Here is a 20495-nt window from a genome sequence, read left to right as displayed (position 1 = left end):
TTTTAACACCCACTTCTGTTTTTATCAGAGCTCTGAGAGCTCTACTTTAAGATGTTTGAGGTGTGCTCAGTGAAACGTGAATTTTTTTTCACTTTATGTAGACTTGAGTCTTTTTCTCCCAGTGAGACAGACGGATGGACGGCTGGATGGATTATGGTCAAATATGCTTTGATGGCTATTTTAGATGTCTCAACGATTTGTGAAAACTACTTTACGTGACTTTTTCTTTTCACATTATCAGTGTTAATATTGAAATAATGGTCCTTTAAATCACTGTGGGAGATCAAATTGATATCATTTGCATTTTCTGAGAATTTTCCAAGTAAAATGTGTCAAACAATCCGGCCCACAGCAATAACTGCCAAGTTTCAGGAGCAAGTTAAACTCACTTAATTTTTGTAATATGCGAATAAGTTGAAATGCACGTATGTAAATGTTGAAATGATACCTTTTCTTAAGAAATGCAATACCATTCATAATGCTTTGCAAAATAGGGTTGCATCAATGAATGTGACCATTTTCAGAATATGTTTCTACTCATTTGCACTAAAACAAGGGAAACTAGAGGAAATTGCCATTATTCATAAGTTACTACACCATGACTGTAATTGTTTTGTTTGATTTTGGGATTGTGAGTGTTGCAATGTGGTTTATTCCCAAATCATAGGTATTTTTGTTTCGCAATCACTTCACTTCACCACTCTCCATCACTCCCTAAAGACTCACTGGTGTCATCCCCTCCTGTGCTGTTACAGTGGGCCATGCTGAAAATAGATCTCCTGGCGTCCACCAGGAGGCGGTAGTATCCTGCTGTTAGACAGGCCAGGTTCATTGCATCACTGGACTCCATGATCAGTGTGATGGGCTGTAAAATAGAAGCGGGAAAGGATTGAGGGTGAATGAGAGAAGGGGTGGGGGGAGGGGGGAAGGGGAGACAACAACAGATGTTCAGGATCATGCAAAAGCAGTTTCCCTGCTGCTCCCGTCTTGAGAGAACTGCGCTCACCCTGACGTCCAGGACGTGGAGCTCCAGCCGGACATTGGTCTCGTCCTCCGTGAGGATCTCGATGCGGTTGACGTGGCTGAAGTCGGCCAGCAGGGCCACCAGGTTGGTGCGCGCGTTGATGACGTGGCTGATGCCGTATCGCGGGCCCACCAGGAGCGTCACGTCCGTCTGCTTTTCGCCTTGCTGCGGGGAAATCCAGCGCAGAGGACTTCGATGAGCCAAAACGTCAACCTCTGTCCCGAGCCGCGTGGAACTAATGGCCTTACCAAGAGTATGGACCTGAACTCCCTCCCTCCGTAGAGCCTAAGCTCGCTGAGGTACCTCAGGTAATGCACCTTGGCCTGCAACGCCGTCAGCTACCGCAAAGAGAGGTAACACAGATTAAGAGTCCACAATATGAAATCACGTCCACTCATGTCAAGATGTACAGCACCATCGGACCATTTCGATCTGGACGGCTGAATTTTCCATTACGTCCTATCAAATGGGATACACCGCAGACTTCATGACTCGCCTGTGCAGACGCCAGTCTGTCTTTAGGGTCAGTGATGTGTATTTAATCACGCGGCCACTTCTGGCGTTCATAATATTCTACCTAATCAGTCCCGCAAACAAAAGGCTAATGGGATGTCTGACCCTGCCATGTGAGACCAGACATTTGCATCAAATAAAAGTGTCTTTCAGAAATTCTTCCTCAGCCTTAAGCAAAGACTTCCCAGACCCCCCCCCCCCCCCCCCCCCCCCCCAAAAAAAAAAAACCCCAAGCATCTTTTGATGAAGGCTGAGTGATAACTTGGAGACTGTAATGAGAAAGCAGATTGGGAGCGTCGGCGTTTGAATCGCACGTGGGCAGGCCGACGCCGCTCGGATGTATTTCCTCCTAATGAACAGACTGGATAGCGACCGCCACCTTGAATACTGATTTATTAGCTCGGGCCCCACATACACATGAAGTTCGGGTGTATCTGAACCCGGCTGCATTGATTCATATAAGCTATGTGGAGCAGGTGGATTAACTCGGACGTTGAGCGATGCCAATTTGGGTGTCGCAGACACTCGCTGCACGCTTCATGGCTCCGCGGCTGCATGTAAATATTGTCACATTCACTTATGCACGCACTGGCGGCATAAGGTGGAACTTTATATTGTGCAATATGTCAAATGCAGGTAGATTTAAAAAAGTGCACGGCTTAATAAAACACGGTAGCTAAATAAAGAACAATATTTGTTGCATTTATTGGATGAAAAAAAAAACATCTGCTCTCAGAAGATCCAGCCTGGATTAATTTACATGCACATTTCCACTGTTAAGTATTTACAGCTGCAGGAGTCTGCAGATGGGATCACCTCCTATAGCAGGAGAGTAATCTTGATTACACTATAAATAAACCAAAAAGAAAGGGAATCTGAAGGTTTTTGTTGTTGCAACTATGTTTTATGGCAATAAAACCAGAAAGCTGATATTTTTAAGAAGTGAATTTATGCATTTAACCTCTAAACGACCACTCATTTTGGGTTGATTTCCAATTAATATACATCCCCAAATGCCAACGTAGTGGCACTAGATGGACAATATGTTGTGATATTCCTATTTGGTGGATTATTACAAACGGAATGAGCACAAGAAGCCCGACATTGGAGTAGACCTACAGAAACAGAAAAAAAAACAAAGGACATGCTACATTACTGATTTACATTTCATTGCTTATTACTCCAGCGGTTGTAAAGGTATAATATGCAAATAGTGAAAAATATGGAAACCTCAGGAATGCCGGGCTATTAAAATAGAATACAAACCCTCCCCGATCCTCAGGGGGTTAAACAAGAAAAGAATCCACAAAACACAAACATACTTGCACTGATTACACCGCTGTGGTTCCCTAATTCGTTTTTAATTGTCTGACTCCTGCTGAAATCACTACACTGGATCATTAATTGATGGTATTTATTATTTGGGAACCATGAGAAAGATGGGTGACTTTGTGGCCTTTAATAGTTTTCTGTTTAAAAAGCACGAGAGCGGGAGAAATACACTGCCACGGATCATCCACGACACTTTATCATTAACCTCGTTTGCATGTCGGCTGATAGGAAATCAGCGGCTCCAGTTAAAGTTGGGTTAATCCGGTGTCGGCCCGCCGCTGATTTGCTCTCGGCAAAACAATCGTCAAAATCTTTGAAAAGTCCACGGAAAAGTTGTGTGAGCAGAGGCAAGGGGGACATGTGTGTGCGAATATGAATATCTTATCACCATTAGCATTCATGGTGCGGCTGGACGAAGGGTCCGAAGGTTGACAAGGGTGAGAACCTCGACAAGGTTGAGCTATTTTAAGATGTTTGGGAAGGGTGGGGGGGGGGTGTTTGTGTCAGAAGTTTAGTTGCAAGGGCAAAAGGAAGAGAAAGAGAGCCGCTTTACTTTCTTCCCCGGAGGCACGAGGTTCTGGTTGGTTTTGAGGATGTGTGTCAGAGCCTTCTTGATGTTCTTCTCCTTCATGCTGGACAGCACGGCAGGGGGCAGGAACAACGGCAGGCCCCACTCCTTCCTGCCGGGACGAGATTGATATCAGCGTAAAGCAGCCTTCAAGGGAGCGACGGAGAAAACAAAGAGCAACCCACCGCCAAACACGAAATAGCAAGATAGACAAAACCATAAATTTAGTCTTGGGAGACGATAATGTGTTTTATGTTGCTATGGGATGGGATTCAGGCTCCGTTTACATGACAAAGATGCTCGGAGTCACTGAAAATGCAACTTTTTGAAAATTTTCCAACTGAGTCTCCATGTAATAATAAATCATAATAAAAATAATATGATTTATATTATAATTATATTTTTTGATCATTTATTCTACATATATATTAAAATTCTTTTCTTCATTTAATTTAATTTCATAATAATTTATAATAATTTTCAACTGTGTCTCCATGTAATAATAAATAATAAAAAATAATATAATGATTTATATTATAATTATATTTTTATATATATTTATTTATTCTACATATATTTATTTTATTAAAATTTCTTAATTTTATTAAAATTTCTTAATTTTATATTATAATGATTTAGAATAATTTCCAACTGTCTCCATGTAAAAATAAATAATAATAAAAAGTAATGTAATAATTCATATGCTTATTTTGTTTTTACTTTACATACATAGTATGTTATTTTATTTTTACTTTTAAATTTAATTTAATTTAATTTAATAACAATTTATAATAACAAAATACAACTTTTCTGAGGTGCCGCTACCGCCGTAGTCGATGGTTGTTCTGCACATGCTCAGTAGATGGACAATAACAATGTTTTCCTCCAGAGTGTCATGACTCGTGGTCCATGTCTGTGTACTTGCCATTGTTAAAAATGTATAGCCTATTTGCCTCTGTACCCATGTGTGTGGTTATGAAAATAATAATAATAAAAATACTGCATTTTATTTGTATTGCACATTACATTCATGAATGTCAAAGTGCTAAATACAATGTAAGCTAACTGCAGCAAATCAATACGAGCTGCAAAACAGGAAGAACAAGAATTTCATACACCCACAGCGTACGTTTTCATGCCTTTTGAGGACATCGCAGTGATTTAAATTCACTTTCCGCAGACATAAGTACCTTAAAGCATGTCCTCACCTCAGAATGCAATAGCTTTTCTAATGGGGTCTTTATTCCGACCTCACGTGTGTCGGTGGCCGTCGCGGCGATGAACCCACAAACTTACTGGATATATTTCAGCGAGACCTTCTGACTCTGCCTGGTCGTCATGGTGAGGATGTACATCTGCAGAGCGGCCAGCCGCAGCGCCGCGTCGTACTTCAGCTCGGGGCCGAACCGCTCCATGACCACGTCGTTGCAGCTCTGCGGCGAAAGAGCACTGGAGTTACGTAACACTCTCAAATGTCATTTTCTTTCTTTTTCTTTCAACTTTAAGCACAATTGAAGCTGCGGCGCGTCCCCGCTGGGTTGACAAAGGTTGTTCTTCACAACTGTAGCGTGAGATTTCTTCAAAGGAAACGGCACAAACCGGTGAACTATTTCATATTTGGATGATTACCAAAAAAATCCAAATTGATAAGTAGTTATTTGACATTATTTGCAGGGGATTATAATAATATCTGGCTGCAGACAATGGAGTCACTTTTCTGTGGATTGTATTGGAGCTTCTGCAGTAAAAAAAAAAATAAATAGAAATGCACACCTGAACATAGAGGTATTCAAATGCCACGGCGTCCCTCCGGAGCAGCTCCACGGGGTCCCTGGGAACGAAACTGATCCTGAAGAAACACTTCATCTTGTCTGAGCCCGGCCTCTGGGTCACCTGGGGATTGAAAAACGTCAAATTCTGAATAAGTGCTGAATAAAGGGACGTCTTATCAAAAATATTCAAGGTAAAGGACTACATATGGCCCAATCACGACCAGAAAAAGTGGATGTTTACAACATGTTTTCACAATCTTACCCACGTATTATTGCTTTGATGTAGCTCATAAAGACAACAAGCTTTATTGCCATGTTGTAAAAAAGTGGACCAATCAGAAACAGTTATTTGTATTGATTGTTTCACACCATGGCTGTCAGTCACTTTTTTTTTATCACGTTAAGACAGCAGCACTAACAATGATCATCCGCAACATGGAAATGCCAGAAACGTTTAAAAGATATTTTTTTCATATTTACTTATTTTTATTGCTTGGCTTTACTAAACTGAAATTCTTTTGTTGTTGTTTTTCTGATCTCTGTATTTTATTTTTGTAAATTTTATTGTGGTTTTTAATCTAATGTTACATACAAATAGGGCTGTTTTCAGAGTCACATGTAACATACGCTTCATTTCAGGTAAACAAAAAAAGTGAGCAGACTGCATCATGAGGTCGAGTAACAAAAGTGGCAGTAGTAGTGCGACATTCGCATTAGCTGTACTTGCATATGTCATGTCAGAAATCATAAAAGGACAACATAGTTTGCTCTGGCGGTCAGGAACCAAGGGCAAGCATTAGCATGATGTCATTTTCCACTGATATAGCACCATATTTCTGGATATTTGGACCACTTTACAACCGAAGAACGTAGTTGTGTTATCCAGCAGCAGAAGACCCAAACCAGCTCCTGATGGCCTGATTCCATTTTTAATTCAAGACAAAACCACAAGACCGGCATCGTCTGTTAAATATTGATCATATTTGCTCAATTATTTAGTATCAGAGTGTAGAGCGGGCGAGGGAGAGTTTATTTTATGCTTTCTGCGATCCGCATCTGTCACACAGGCTGACACTCGCGTTGCGTTACATTACAAAAGCGTGTACTTCGTCGGAGAAGAATGACTCTTAAAACACTCTTGTGCGTCACAACTAAACTGTCCTGCTGCGATGCGACAGCCTCATTAGCATGTGGCGTGCATATGTGTGTGTGTGTGTGTGTGTGTGTGTGTGTGTGTGTGTGTGTGTGTGTGTGTGTGTGTGTGTGTGTGTGTGTGTGTGTGTGTGTGTGTGTGTTTAATGTGAGCTGTCGCCCCTGCTGTACCAGTGCTGATAAATGACACCGGGGTCTAAATGCTGCCTGAATACCGAGTGTGTCGGATGGCGCGAGGAGACGAAAGGGAGCGAGAGGGAGGCGCAGGACGTCCTACCTGAGTAAGCATCTCCTGCTCGTGCAGGAGGAGCAGCCTGGTCCCTGTGCCTTCACAGCTCTGCTCCAACACCAGAGAGAAGTGCTCGATGCACTTGATGGACAGCTTCTCCTGCAGGGTCAGGATCACCTCCTGAAACGGGAATGAAATAATAACACGTTTCTTCTTAATATGCAGGATCTGTTTCAACCACACGCATAAAAAGTTTTTTTCTCGTTGCAAAAAAAATTTAATCCTCAATACACATGCAAAAGGGAGGATAGGTGATAGAGCATATTAGTTTGTCAAGATATTGGCAGATTTATCAATGTGAACACAAAAAAAAGGAGGGACTGGTTTTATATTGATGTAAATTAAGAAATAAATAAATATATATATATATTCTGTGTGATTTGTAATGATAAAGATGTTAAGGGCAGGATTAAAAAGTTAGACTTCTTCTGACCCCGCCCTTTCCAACATGTAACACACGTATTTTGAAATTGGAGTGTATGTCAAGTAATCGGGATTACTCATTGGATGAGTGTCTCTTTTTTGTTTTTGTTCCTTCTGTTTGTTTCTCTTATTTATTTTGGCAGATGGCCGGAAATAAATGAATAAATAAATAAATAAAGAATAATAATACATTTATATATATATATATATATATATATATATATATATATATATATATATATATATATATATATATATACACATATATATATGTTTATATGTTTATTTTATTTACTATGTTATGTATGAATAAATATGAATTTTAGCACAAAACCTACAATTAAGAATTAATTTGATTAAAATACTATGTACAAACAGATACACCCGCATACACATACATACGTACATACGCACACTGTATACAACCAACAATACATATACAGTTAAGTCTACAGTAAATACACATGTATGTACATAAACGCATATAAATACATACAATCAATAAAGAGTTGACAAATAATCAAGATTGTTTATAATTATAGTTATAAATACATACAAAGGCAAACATTAGCACCAATATTGAGTTGGTAAGTCATATGCTCATTATAAATTATGGATTAACTTACATATTTATAACTAGAAACACTGTACATTTAAACAATCAATAAAGATTCTTTGAATTGTATATGTTGTAAACATGCAAACTATAACCATCAATAGTTGAACTACAACGTTAGTAATTATATATATAACTTTACACGTGTGTAAAGTTACATCATGCGGATCTATACATGTTACTAAATATATAAAAATGCAGTTGTTCATTAAAGTTGTGAGCGGTTGCCTGTAAATGTTGGAATGCATTAAAACTGTATTCTATACTTAGAAATAGATATAATTATGAATACTCTATTATATAAAACAAACATTTATTGAATTGAAGAATTTTGTATGTGCCAATTGTGTGTGTGTGTGTATATATATAATCTTGTTTTTTTTTCTAAGTTACCATATAGTTATGCCTGTTAATCTGTAAATATATAGTTACATGATGACAGTGGATGAACTTGTTGGAGTCCAGTGAATTTTCTATACGTGCACCTGATTAAAAGCTGCGTTTGGTGTGAATCTGGGTCACTGCCATGCAGCACCATGTAGGGAAAGCAGAATATATGATGGTATTATGCATGAACTCAGAAATCACACCATTTGAATTCTGTGCTTGCAACAAAAACAAGCCGGAGAAGTTCTTCACCTGCCAAAATCTCTGAAGATGAAAATGTGGAGTTGAAGCATAACTTATTCATATAATGCTTTTCCTCCTTCTTCAGTTTCTCTCCGAAAGGTAAAAGATGTGTTCTGCTATGTGTTTTCATAGCTTATTTCATGCTTTTCCCAAATTTTGGTCCAATGTTTACACAGGCTGTTACTGTTTTCAGACAATAAATAGATTAAATATTGTCCTGAACAGAAAATAAATCTACTTTAAATTGAATATATGGATCTTTTAATGCTAAACACATTTAATTAACTGATACTAGATAGCTTGACAGCAATATTATAGAGGGAACCAGGTCTGAATATGCATAAACATAAAACAAATTACATTTAAAGATTTAGCATGGAAAAATTCATTTTCAGACAAAACGTCAGTAATTAGCACTCACAGCTTTTGTACAGTAATCAGGAACACAAAATATTATGTAGAGATTATAAAGAGACCTTTCAATTGAAAACATTGTTGTGTAAACAGGGCTTAAGTAACGTCAGCTGCAGGTGTATATTTAACACCACTTTGCATCTCTTGTGTCACACTTTGGTCTGTGCAGATGCTTGGTTACTCTCTATACCACAGCACATTAAATAATAAAACCCTTTTCTGCTTCCTGTATCCCTCGAACAGCTGTGAACACTTAGATATTGCATATTGAAGCACTCTGGATGAAAATTGCACAAAAAACTAAAAAATATATATTTAGAATGCATTTAAAAAATAATTATTTCCAGCTCATTTTTAGCTGAAGAGTAGCTGTATCGTATAAATAAAGTTCTAAAAAAAAAAATTTAATCTATTTACAAAAATAAGATTTTTTAATATTTGAAGAATATATATACATTTATTAAGGTCAACAAACCTTGAAAATCAAGGTTATTTCTTTTTATACATAGTTATTTCAGTCAGCTTCAAGAGATAGAGTATAACACAGATTAAGTTCATTTCCCAGCAGCTTATTAAAAAAAACCAACATTAAGCCTCACAATTGAAGCGGTGACTGTGAAAATGGAAACGTTGGATGATGTGAAAATGCTGTCTGTGTGTACGTTTGCTCGCACCTTGATGGAGGTGCTGCTGTCGAAGCGGAAAGACTTGGTCTGCCCATTCTCCAGGTAGACCTTCAGGACGTTTGGCATGAACAGAAGAGAGTGGTCCTTCACCGGGTTCTGCAAAGCAGGAACGGGATCAGCGCCGCGAGACGTGGGAGGAATTCACATTAAAAAAAAATAAATAAAAAAAGTGGCGTGTGCAGCTCATTTCTGTCACTTTCCTGCAGCTCTCTGACATTCACAGAACTGTCTGTCTTCACTGGGAAACATCTGTCATCGCCTATATAGGTCATACATAAGCATGTGTGTGTGTGTGCGTGTGTGTGTGTGCGTGTGTGTGTGCGTGTGTGTGGGAGAACTGACTGGAACCTGGCCGTTTATAATGACCTCCTCAGCAAAGCGCACTTTGACCGGATTGGACTTGAGCATGGCTTTTTTGGCCGCACTGATGAACGCCGATTTAGGGGACTGAGAGGCCGTCGTCCAAAACGAGACAGAGGGGAGGAGGGGGAGAGGGGGAGGTAAAGAGAAGCACAAGAGCATAGGAAACAAAAGAATAGAATTAAAAAACAAACATGCAGCACCTCTTGTGAAAAGAATCAACAATTATCATGGAAAAACTGTTAGAAAACATCTAAAAGCTAAACAAACTGGACATTAATACATAGAAATTCTAAAATCGTTTTTTCTTAAAATTACCTCTCAAAACCACCAGTACTTTATGGAAAAATATACTTAAAAAAAGCTCATGACTTGAGATTTGTGTAGAGCTGTGTATATGGGCATAAGATGGAATTTAATGGCAACCGTTAAAAACAAAGAACTTGGCAAACCTTCAGAAATGGTTTGAAATGAACATTTCTAATCATAAAAAGGCCAACGGCTCTACAAAATGGAAAACATTTTTTTTTTTTAAAGAATGGTAGAACATTCTAATAATGGTCCGTCCGAACCATTTCTCCAAAATTTAACGACACTTTTTGGAAGGACTCCAAAAATAATTGCAAGCACATAGAGATTCTCTTAAAAAGGTTCATGACTTTTTAAAATAACAGTACCTTTTGTAAACTCGTCTGTCGGTTTGTTTGATGGGGACTATTTTTAGAGGTGGATTGATACAAAGCATACAGATGACGTCTTTAAACTTGACCTTGTAAAGGAGAACCGAGAAACAACTTAAAATATACATTGTGAATAGAAACCTGGAAAAGAGTTTTTTAAAAAAAGGTTGAAAATACAAAGGTATTGATCATTTGATTATTATTATTTGTACTTTTCCCCCCCAAATATGTTGTTAATTTGGGAAAAATATTCTTTTTTTTTTTCACCTTTTAATATAAACTATTAGCTCGAGGGGACCACAATCCTTCACTGTCTGCAAAACCAACGATTTTCCATTATCGGCGACTATTTTCAGGTGGATTGATACGCAACACAAACACCAGCCTTGTGTGTGTGGGGGCGGCACATCAACAGTATAAATCAAGACTTTCACATTGACCTTGGAAAGTCCATTGGCCTGGAGCCTGAGCATTCACATAAACATGGACGTGTAATGTCATCATTATTGAGTCTTGATGAATCGGACACAAGAAATTTACTGAACATGGAGAGAAAAAAATAAATAAATAAAAAATCCTGCTTTATTCAATGCTGGCAACTGTGAGCTGGCACGATTCTGTAAATCCACAGCTCCCTAAAAGTGCTCCCAAGGACAAACAGTGTCCTGAAATGAGCTTAACTCGTTTATTCAAAGAGCAATTACATATAATAGGCAGTGCTGTAAAAGGCATTCTCAAAAATCCCCTAATAAAGCAATTAAGTTCCCATAAGCACTCATTACTCTGGTTCTACATCCTGCACACAAGCTTTAGATTCATGCTTATAGGATCATTAACCTTTTTCTTTTTTTCTTTTTTAAATGTATCCGTTGAACTTTTCCGAGGTTAAACTTATAGAATCAAGACATTTTTTTAAAAATGTCTAGTACTCACAGGATACGGTTGGACCACAGTCAACACGATGGATTCTTTGCAGCTCCTGAATGACAAAGAAATAAAAGTAAAGAGTCAAGGAAGCACCAGGTGCCTCCGACGTCGTGTTCCGACGAGGAAAAACACAACTTTTCCAACATGCTGCTACTGCGCATGCACACCACCGCCATAGTGAACAGCTCTTCTGCACATGCTCAGTAGATGGACAATAGGAACAATGGTTTCCTCCAGAGTGTCATGACTCCCCCGTCCATATTCTCCTAGGACTTTTTAACTTTTTTCTCCTTGCCGTCTTTCCATAAGAATGTCCGCGTTAGTGTTTATTATAGCGTGTGGATAACTTGAATTCAATTAAAGGGGTCATATTATTGTATTCAAAGTTTATTGCCCCAAATCCAGCTTTTCCTTGATTTTTCTCCATTTGAATATTGGATCGTAGGAGTTACATTCAGAATCAGCTGTGTCTGTGTGAACTGGTCTGGCTCCGCCCACACACGCCCATCTTGGGAAGAAGAGGAAGTACTTCCTCTCGTGGTGCCATGTGCCAGAGCAGAGCTGCCTAATTGTGGGAGGAGTCAAAGGGAGGGCCTACCTTGATTGGGATTGGCTAAACCCCCTGATGACACTGTATAGGGTTTGATTTCTAATTGGCTGGTTGGAGCAACACACTTTTTAAAACCTGAAACAAGCCAGGGAGAGAGAGGACAGACTTTCTTCACTTCTGGGGCATCAGTCTAGGTATGGGGACGATTATTACTGTTGGAAAACCTTTAAAAAGTGAATTTTAGCATAATATGACCCCTTTCAATATATCTTGATTTCTGTCATGTTTTAAACTCATCCACAAGGTTCATTATGTTAACGTAACCCTGCTTTTGAATGCCTCAGGACAGTGCATTATATTACAGCTTGACAGGTTTCAAGCCACCCAACCTTTTCCCATCCTGAATTAATAAGACTGTGATGAAGTACAAACACCCGACAAGGTTTATTTCTCTCCATCCAATCCGACCTGGACTGAACCGCGGCGGCTTTGAGGCGCCAAGTTTTCTCTCTCTTTCCACTTTTGCATCTACCTGACAAGATCGATGACCCGCTCTCGCGGAGCCGAGCTGACGGGCTCGTCGTTGATCATGATGATTTCATCGCCTGGCAGCAGCCTCCCCTCCGACGGTCCGCCTGCAAAACACATGCCAAGAAACCCAGAGTGTAAACATGTCGAGCTCCGGTGGCGACTGTTTGGTTTCTGCTGCAAATCTTTTGGAGAATTCATCCCAATCCCGTGCCGACTGGTCTTCGTGGAATATTCATCAATCGCCTGCTTTGAATGCGGCACCGATCGATTATTGAGACGGCTAATCACTGCGTGTGCGCACCCGCCGGCAGTTTGTAAGCGGCCGCTCGGCCGCAGTTTGGCAATTAGCCTATCTCCGAAATCGTTCCCGGGGAGAGAAACAAAAAGCATTGATTTGTGTCCGTTTTCCCCGTCGCGTGCGGTCGATACTTCCAACCGGTGACTGGAGGAGCGCGACTGCCCTTGAAACGAGCACAGCGGCTACTGTTAGCGCTGATTAGCAGACTCCGAATCCAATAGAAAAAACAATGAAATGGTTATTTTTAACTCACCGCCTGATAGAGAGGCAGCAATCTAAGGGGCCTTTTACGTTGGGACACTCCGGGACTTGTTTCACTTGGGAGGGAAGGGAGCCAAGAATTTTCACCCCTTCATTTTGTTCGGTGGCGTTCACACTCACTTTAGAGACCAAACCGCCTGGAAAATATCACGCAAATACACCAGCTGCTGGTTTGGGGGCGCTGTCGCCTGAAACAAACATTAACCGGAGAGGAAGTGAAGAAGAAACACGGCTCATTGATTGGTCTGGACTGAAACTGGAAGTCCCGCAGCTTTAGCCTGTGGTGGCTAGGCTATTCAGCTCGTGGCTAAACAAACAACCTCGATATGTCGCTTTCAATGAGTGACATTAATGACTACTTCTTCCTCACTATTCCACGAGATATTTTCCAACTTTTTCTTTCGGTGTCTAATTCTTCTGAGTTGCGTGGTTAGCTAGGTTTGTTTACTACCGAGAATGCATCGCGCTCTACGTAACGTCCTCTCAACCGATCGTTTGTAAACCATGGAGACCGAGGTTTTCAAGGGGACCAGAGATCTCTTGTTAGCTCTGGTTCAGAGTTCGTTGGCGTGTTCACGTTACCCAAACAAAATGTTTTCTGTTGTTGTTGTTTTTTTTATTTCATTCAAAAGTAATATTTAAAAAAAAAAAAAATCCCCGCAACAAAACTTCTGTAACAGTCTGTTACCTTATAATCACTGTTATTTTGTTAACTTTCAAGATATTTACAGTTTTACAGATATTGTAGTGCATTTTATGTACAGTATTTTCAATATACAAATATAAAACCATAAAATTTCATCTTCAAATGAAATATCTCACATTATTTATGTCCAAATCTAATTTCAATACTTTTTTAACATGGTAGCTTTTATTTCAGAGAACTAAACAGGGGAATGTGAACGTGCCCTAATATTTACAGCAATGATCTTTGATGTTTGATTGACTTATTACGGAATTTCAAACCTTATTTGCTAAAAAATCTGGATTTTGCTGCTTGATAAAACATATAAAACTGTAGTGTTTGTCGAAATGAGTGTGTAAAAGCGTAACGTGTGACATTAAAGAGGTTTGTGTGGTGTGATGGTTTGACAGTTGACTGACAGCAGAGCAGTTGCACCTCGGGGCATTTATGGCAGAAGAGAGGTAAAGCTGAAAACGCCCAGAAAACCCGGCAATGAGTCGAGAAAATGTGGCAAAGGACTCAAGACGGGAACGCTGGACAATGGCATTAATGTGCTTTAGTTGTATGCTTTATTCATTCATTCATTCATTTTCTTCCGCTTATCCATTTCCGGGTCACAGGGGTGACAGTCTGAGCACTGTCACCCAGATCACAATGCACCATTTAAGAACCTTCCTGCAGGTGGTGAGTCCACGGTGGCACCCGGCGTGGGACACGAACCCACTACCCTGAGATTGTGAGTCTCACGCTCTACCAACTGAGCTAGTGTATGCTTTAATAAATGTAAAAAAAAAAAAAAAAAAAAAAAAAAAAAAAAAAAAACCATTATATATATATATATATATATATATTTTTTTTAGGTCCTTTGGCAAAGCAAAACACAAAGATACATGTGTGATTTTAGGTTTTGCATCATTGCCTTTTAGATATGACTGCAGCTAAAACTCAAATTATATAATCACCTTCCATTTCTCGTGGCACGCTTTAGGTCCCGTTTAAACGACAATGTTTAAAGTCAAAATGCAAAACCTTATATGACAACGGTGGTCAGAGACACTGTAAATGCAACTTTTTGAAAAACGGCTCCCAGTGTGGACGTTTTTGAAAATGCTCTGACAGTGTCCATAGAAACCGGGGTAAAACACAACTTTATGGAAAAACACTCTGCCTCTGTCTCCGTGGAAACGGGGGAAATGTAACTTTTTGAAAATGCTCAGGCTCCATCTCCATGTAAACGGGGGGAAAAGGCAAGTTTTTTTAAAACGTTCTGCTTCTGTCTACATGGAAACGGGGGAAACGCAAGTTTTTAAAGACCCTCAAACTCCATTTCCATGGAAACAGAACTTGTCGAAGGCCCTTGAACTCCGTCTCCAAGGAAACGGAGGGGGAAATGCAACTTTTTGAAAATGCTGACTCCAGTGTTATGCAACTCTTTTTAAGATGCTCCAACTCTGTCTCCTTCGAACTTCGAGGGGACAAGCAAGTTTTTGAAAACGCTCAGGCTGAACATTTCTGAGGCGTAGTAAATCATTCTACGGTTCCATGAGAATGAGTCATCGTTAACAATGAACGCAATGTGTTCTTCACTCTTAACATTTCATTTACTCCGTTTACATTTACTCTGTCATCATGTAGCTCACACGTCCAGACACTTTTTATTTTTGACACAAACAGATACTGAGTGGACCAAAAGTGGTTTTATTAGATAATGGCACCCACTAGTGGCCCAACAAGATAACAACATCATTTTTGTAGTGCAACAACTGGTGTATGATCACGAAAGCTTGGGAAATAAATCATTTTTAAACATTTCAAGAGTTCTTTTCCTGCAAGTAATACACTTTTATTTGTGTTTTTTTTTTTTTTTTTTGGTTTTGTTCTTTTGAGTATCTTTAGAAAAACCCAGACTGCTCCATCCATTTGTACAATTGGTTGAAAAGTTCATTTCAGACATGTGGGCACAAATGTGAAAACAACAACAACAACAACACAATTAAATAAATACACACTAAACCATAAACACAACCAAAGCCAAAAATTAAATGATAAATTGAATAAATAGTGCCCAACCATTTCCGAAAAGGAGCAGGACGAAGCCTAAGCTTGTTATTACAAGCCGATTGTTATTAGTGTTCATATTAAAAATAAATAAATAATATATGAATATTCTAAAATACAACAAGGTACAATATCTATCAACACTTTAACCAGCGTGAACGAACTACGAAAGATATTTTTTTCAGCTGAGTGTAATGACTATGTGACACCCACCTGGCGTGACGGAGCGGACCACCACCGGCTTCTCGCTGCCGGCCACGAACCCAAAGCCCAAGACGGGGTCCCGTCTCATCTCCACCAGGCGCGGGGCCGGGGGAACCCCGTCCAAGTGCACCTCCTCCAGGGAGCTACTCTGGGACACTTGGCTGGAAAACACAGAAGATCCTCTGAAGCGCCGATTCAAGTGGCGTAGAACACATTAGAAGTCGATCACAAATTCCTTCTGAAACAAAAACCCAGTTTCCGCTCCCATAGATAACCTGGAGTGAATAATCAGAGCCGTATTGGCAGCTCATCGTAAATCAGATTTTTGGCCCGGGTTTTTCTACATTTTAAACTTAAGAGCCGCTGATAAAAGAGCACACAGGTCCTGCATTCATAAAACAGCCTCCCGTTTGCAATCTGGAACCGATTTTACTCTCGCGGCCATCTGAAAGTCTGCAGAATTAAAGTGCACCGATCATTTCATCAAGCCACCATTATTCATTTTTAAAGCACAAACGACTTGTACATCTATTTTAAATGTGCTCCAAAGAGAGAGAGAGAGAGAGAGAGAGAGAGAGAGAGAGAGAGAGAGGGGGAAAAAAAGCTTTTTCTTTTTTCTTTTATCAGGCGAGTTGATTACAGTTATTGGACTTATTTTCAAGCTAGCGTCAAATTCCTCACGACTGTTTCCAGATCTGTTTGGTTTCCATTGGGTAAACATCCAATCATCCAATCACAGCACAGTAAGTCGGAAATTAATGGAAAAAGAGGTGACGGTTCCTGGAGTTTATCGCTGCAATATATGACATTTTCATGTTATATTTCTGTAAATTGCTTTGAAATTTGCAATTGTACCGCCACTGCTGTCAGACATCCTGGTCAAGACGTTGATAGAGTACAGAAGTTACAGTATATCAGAAAAATCTGATCATATCCATCCAATTTTGTAAATGATCAAAGTAAATCACATTAATAATGCTCCTGTACGCCCTGCGTATTAATCAAAAACTATTTTACAGAGTCCCAGGTGAGCTGTGAGTTCACATTTTATAATGTTATGGTAAAACCCAACCAGTTTGGCATTAAAAATCACTATTTCTATAAACCAAGTGGAGCGCTGACGAGCTAAAAAAACAGTATTACGTTGCCAGACTGCAATTAAATATACAATAAACCAGACTGTGTTTGCAATTAGAAACATCGGGCATTAAAGGAGACATATCATGCTTTTAAATCCTTCCTTTTTACATATAAATCATACAGTTGTGGTCTATACAACGCGGAACTGCAATGCTTGGGTCTGAATTCCTCATTATTAGAGCTCCACAGGCCCCTTTTCAACCCCTTTTCTGATGTGCTTCTGAGAGCAACTCGTTTTGGGGCGGTCTCTTCAAATGCAAATGAGACACTTCATACCCCGCCTCCTCTCCAGGTTGCAGAGGTGATACTCGGTTCAACTACACCCTGTTCGGCCATCTTTGTAGTTTGATAGAACAGATACAATTATCTAGCGGCGCAGAAACTTTATATTCACACATTATTTACAAAATGTCAACAACGGAAGATTTGTCCATCCAGCCATACATGTTGGAGCCAGAGTCGGACCCGGCGGAGCGAGATGAAAATGACGATGATGCACCTACAGAACAACGTCTTCATATGGATGTAACGCAATGGTATGTTACTATATTTACACTAACTTCTCCATCCATGCCCACTACTACAATACTGCCTGTATTACAACGACTATTTTTAACCCAGAAGTTACATTATAATCTAAAACGAGCACACAGCGCTAACATATGAAGACGGTGCAACTGCTAATGCTAACAAAACAATGACAGGGACGTCTTATCATCACACTTTTTAGCGTTATATACAGCTTACCGAAGTGCTCTGTTCGTCGTCTCCATAGATAGAAGGAACTGACCGCTCAATCAGACCAAGTCTTTCGGCAAATCCTTCTTTATACTGGCGGAGGTTGCTGAAGCAGTCATTCTTGAAGTGATTCGCGCACACAAAAATGACCTTACCCACAGATGTGGGTACATTTCTGTGAAAAATAAAACTCAACCAGGCACTTCGAAAAGGTTCTGATGCTGGGAGACGGTGTAACGAAGCTTGTGGGTTACTACATCCAACAACCGAATATTTCGACTTATCCTCTCGTAACTTCGGTTGGACTACAAAATCGCAGCGAGAAACAAAAATGGCGGATTGCTCGAAATGTCGATGTCCTAATTTGGCAGTTCCGCTGAGAATACTGTGACGTCATTGTTCAAAAAACGTAATAGAGAATAGAAAAATCGAAACCGATCACAAAATATGACCAAAACAGAATATAAAGATATCAACGGAGCACCTGAAGAGACTACTTTGAACTTTTCTGTACTTCTAAACACTCTAAATATACAAAAAAATGCATTTAAGGGCTAAAAAAGTGGATTTAGCATGATATGTCCCCTTTAAAGGTTTACCTCTGCTAACAATGAGCCGTGGTTTACTGCGAGCTGAGCACAGTCAATGAAACACCAACTGACCTGGTTTGTCTTTTTTCTGCCTTTAAGTTTGTATTTGGATTCTGCTTAATGCAGAAATGCGGGGGGAAAAAAAATCCAATGGGAAAAAGATTACGGTCGTTTTCATTTTCTACATTATAACTGGTAATAAACCAAGCAAAAACAGCTTAAATTAAGAACAGACAAATCAAGTTCGGAACTGTTTTTAACAAATAAACAGGACTCCTTCAAGTACAGACTAAATGAATAAAGTATGATCTGCTTAAACAAGCAAACTGCTTGAATACAAATGAAATAAATTACGTAAAAACTGCAGTCACACATCAAATTTTGGTTTCAAAACAAATGAACAAATAGAGAGGGTAGAAAATGTAATACGAGGAAACTACTGAAATTGTATTGTTATTTAGTTATTGCATTCCTGTTTTTTGCCGAAGCTGAGCCACATCTTCTTGTTTTCCATTTCAAAGTAAAAGATCTCAAACTGGGTCTAATCCAGGGTTCTGCGACTTGAAGTGAAGTATTCAGAAAAATCATCTGTAAATAAACCATTTTATCTGGTCTTTATTGCATTTCCACACCAGACTATTTCTCTAGAAGGACTCTAAGCTCCCGGCGACAAACAGCCAACAAAGGAAAAACAGCTGAAACGGCTTAAATTGCAAAAAAAAAAAAAAAAAACTTTAAAATAGTGAAAATGGTAAATCCAGCTAAAATGGCTAAAATTGATAGACTGCTTAAACAAGAAATAGCGCAAGTCTCTAAAAGAGTGCCACTAAAAATGTAAACGCACCACATTAAGTGACTTCCCGCTTGCTGAACCTCAGACGTCTGCCTCGGCCTCGCCACCGAGAACGCAGAGTGCCTGTTAATTAAGAGGTGATGTACGCTTTCAGCGAGGTTAACTCGTTCCGTTCTGAAAGCGCTCCCTCGACAGCTGCTATTTCTTCCGCGCTGCGTCGCCCGTCGTTTCTACCAGGTAACGTCATTCACATCCTGCATGACCTGTGTGGCTCTACTCATTACCACCGCACGCAGTGTCCATATGCAGCCTTGCCTAAATCTGCCGTAATGATGAAGCGTGTTCCAGCCGTCCCGAGACTCGACTTCATCGCCACCGAATCCGGATCAATCTGAATCCCTACCCTCCTCCTCCTCTTGCAATTTCTCATTCCTTCTCTCCCCCATTATCACATTGATCTGCATTGTACATACGGCGCAGAAATCTCGGGCTAAATCTGCCTGTAATGAAGCATGTTCCAATCTGCGACGCCGGCTCATCTTCCCTGTCGGGGTCGGGGAGGTTTAATCCCGCAGAAGGAGAGAGGCGAGGGTGTCATAGGGTCAGGGGAGGGCTGAAAAGAAAAGGTCAAATCCTGCTATTGCTCGCCGGGCGTCGGGGGAACAGAACGGAGTGTCGCAATCCCTCAAATGATCACTCATTGGTCTTGCATCGATTCTCCAGATCAGTCGTCGGGGATTGACGCTTCATTATGGAGTAAACATCATCAATCTCAACTGCAATCAGCTAATTTCAACTCTTCATATTATATAAAACTCTTAGTCACGCCGTGGTTGAGCGCTGCTTTGACCGAAGGCTGCCAACCGATGAGTTTAGCGCGTCTGTTGGCAATTTCTTTGGTGGATTCAAGATCCACTGTAATTGTTAATGGTTATTGTGATCCATCAGTAATAAAAATATATGTAACTGTTTTAATGCCAGGCTTTCATTAGGAAATGTGACAGGTCTTTATATATGGTCTGCAACTGTTGTCACACTTGTGATTTTTCCCTATGAAATATTTAAGTTCTAATTTGCCTCTAATAATGATAGAAAGTCTCAAGAACAAAAGTATTTGTTTTAAAATTTATTAAAAAAAAGAAAAGAAAATATATATATATATAATTTTTCTTCTTGAGATTATATACACATCACTATATGTGTATCACTATATACTTTTTTTCAAAACAAATATTTTTCTTGAGGAAAAAAATATATGTTT

At 39.6% G+C, this 20495-nt stretch overlaps 1 protein-coding gene across 1 annotated transcript in view; it reads right to left on the bottom strand.

Annotated features, from left to right (window-relative positions):
- Positions 1-20495, bottom strand: part of LOC308127884 (FERM and PDZ domain-containing protein 4-like) — a gene marked incomplete at its 5' end in the record, with an annotated part of 51434 nt that overhangs the window by 5702 nt on the left and 25237 nt on the right. Inside the window, 12 exons of the mRNA XM_080493279.1 lie at positions 727-865; positions 1007-1189; positions 1273-1362; positions 3423-3549; positions 4734-4870; positions 5211-5330; positions 6639-6770; positions 9408-9515; positions 9762-9866; positions 11393-11438; positions 12469-12571; positions 15983-16134. Of these exons, the coding sequence (XP_080349405.1) occupies positions 727-865; positions 1007-1189; positions 1273-1362; positions 3423-3549; positions 4734-4870; positions 5211-5330; positions 6639-6770; positions 9408-9515; positions 9762-9866; positions 11393-11438; positions 12469-12571; positions 15983-16134 (1442 nt within the window). The remainder of the gene's footprint in view (positions 1-726; positions 866-1006; positions 1190-1272; positions 1363-3422; positions 3550-4733; positions 4871-5210; positions 5331-6638; positions 6771-9407; positions 9516-9761; positions 9867-11392; positions 11439-12468; positions 12572-15982; positions 16135-20495) is intronic.

The sequence above is a fragment of the Lipophrys pholis genome (assembly GCF_963383615.2).
Source record: "Lipophrys pholis genome assembly, chromosome: 23".
NCBI lineage: Eukaryota > Metazoa > Chordata > Actinopteri > Blenniiformes > Blenniidae > Lipophrys > Lipophrys pholis.
The sequence above is the reverse complement of the archived record's forward strand: the minus strand, read 5'-3'. Positions and strand labels throughout refer to the sequence as shown.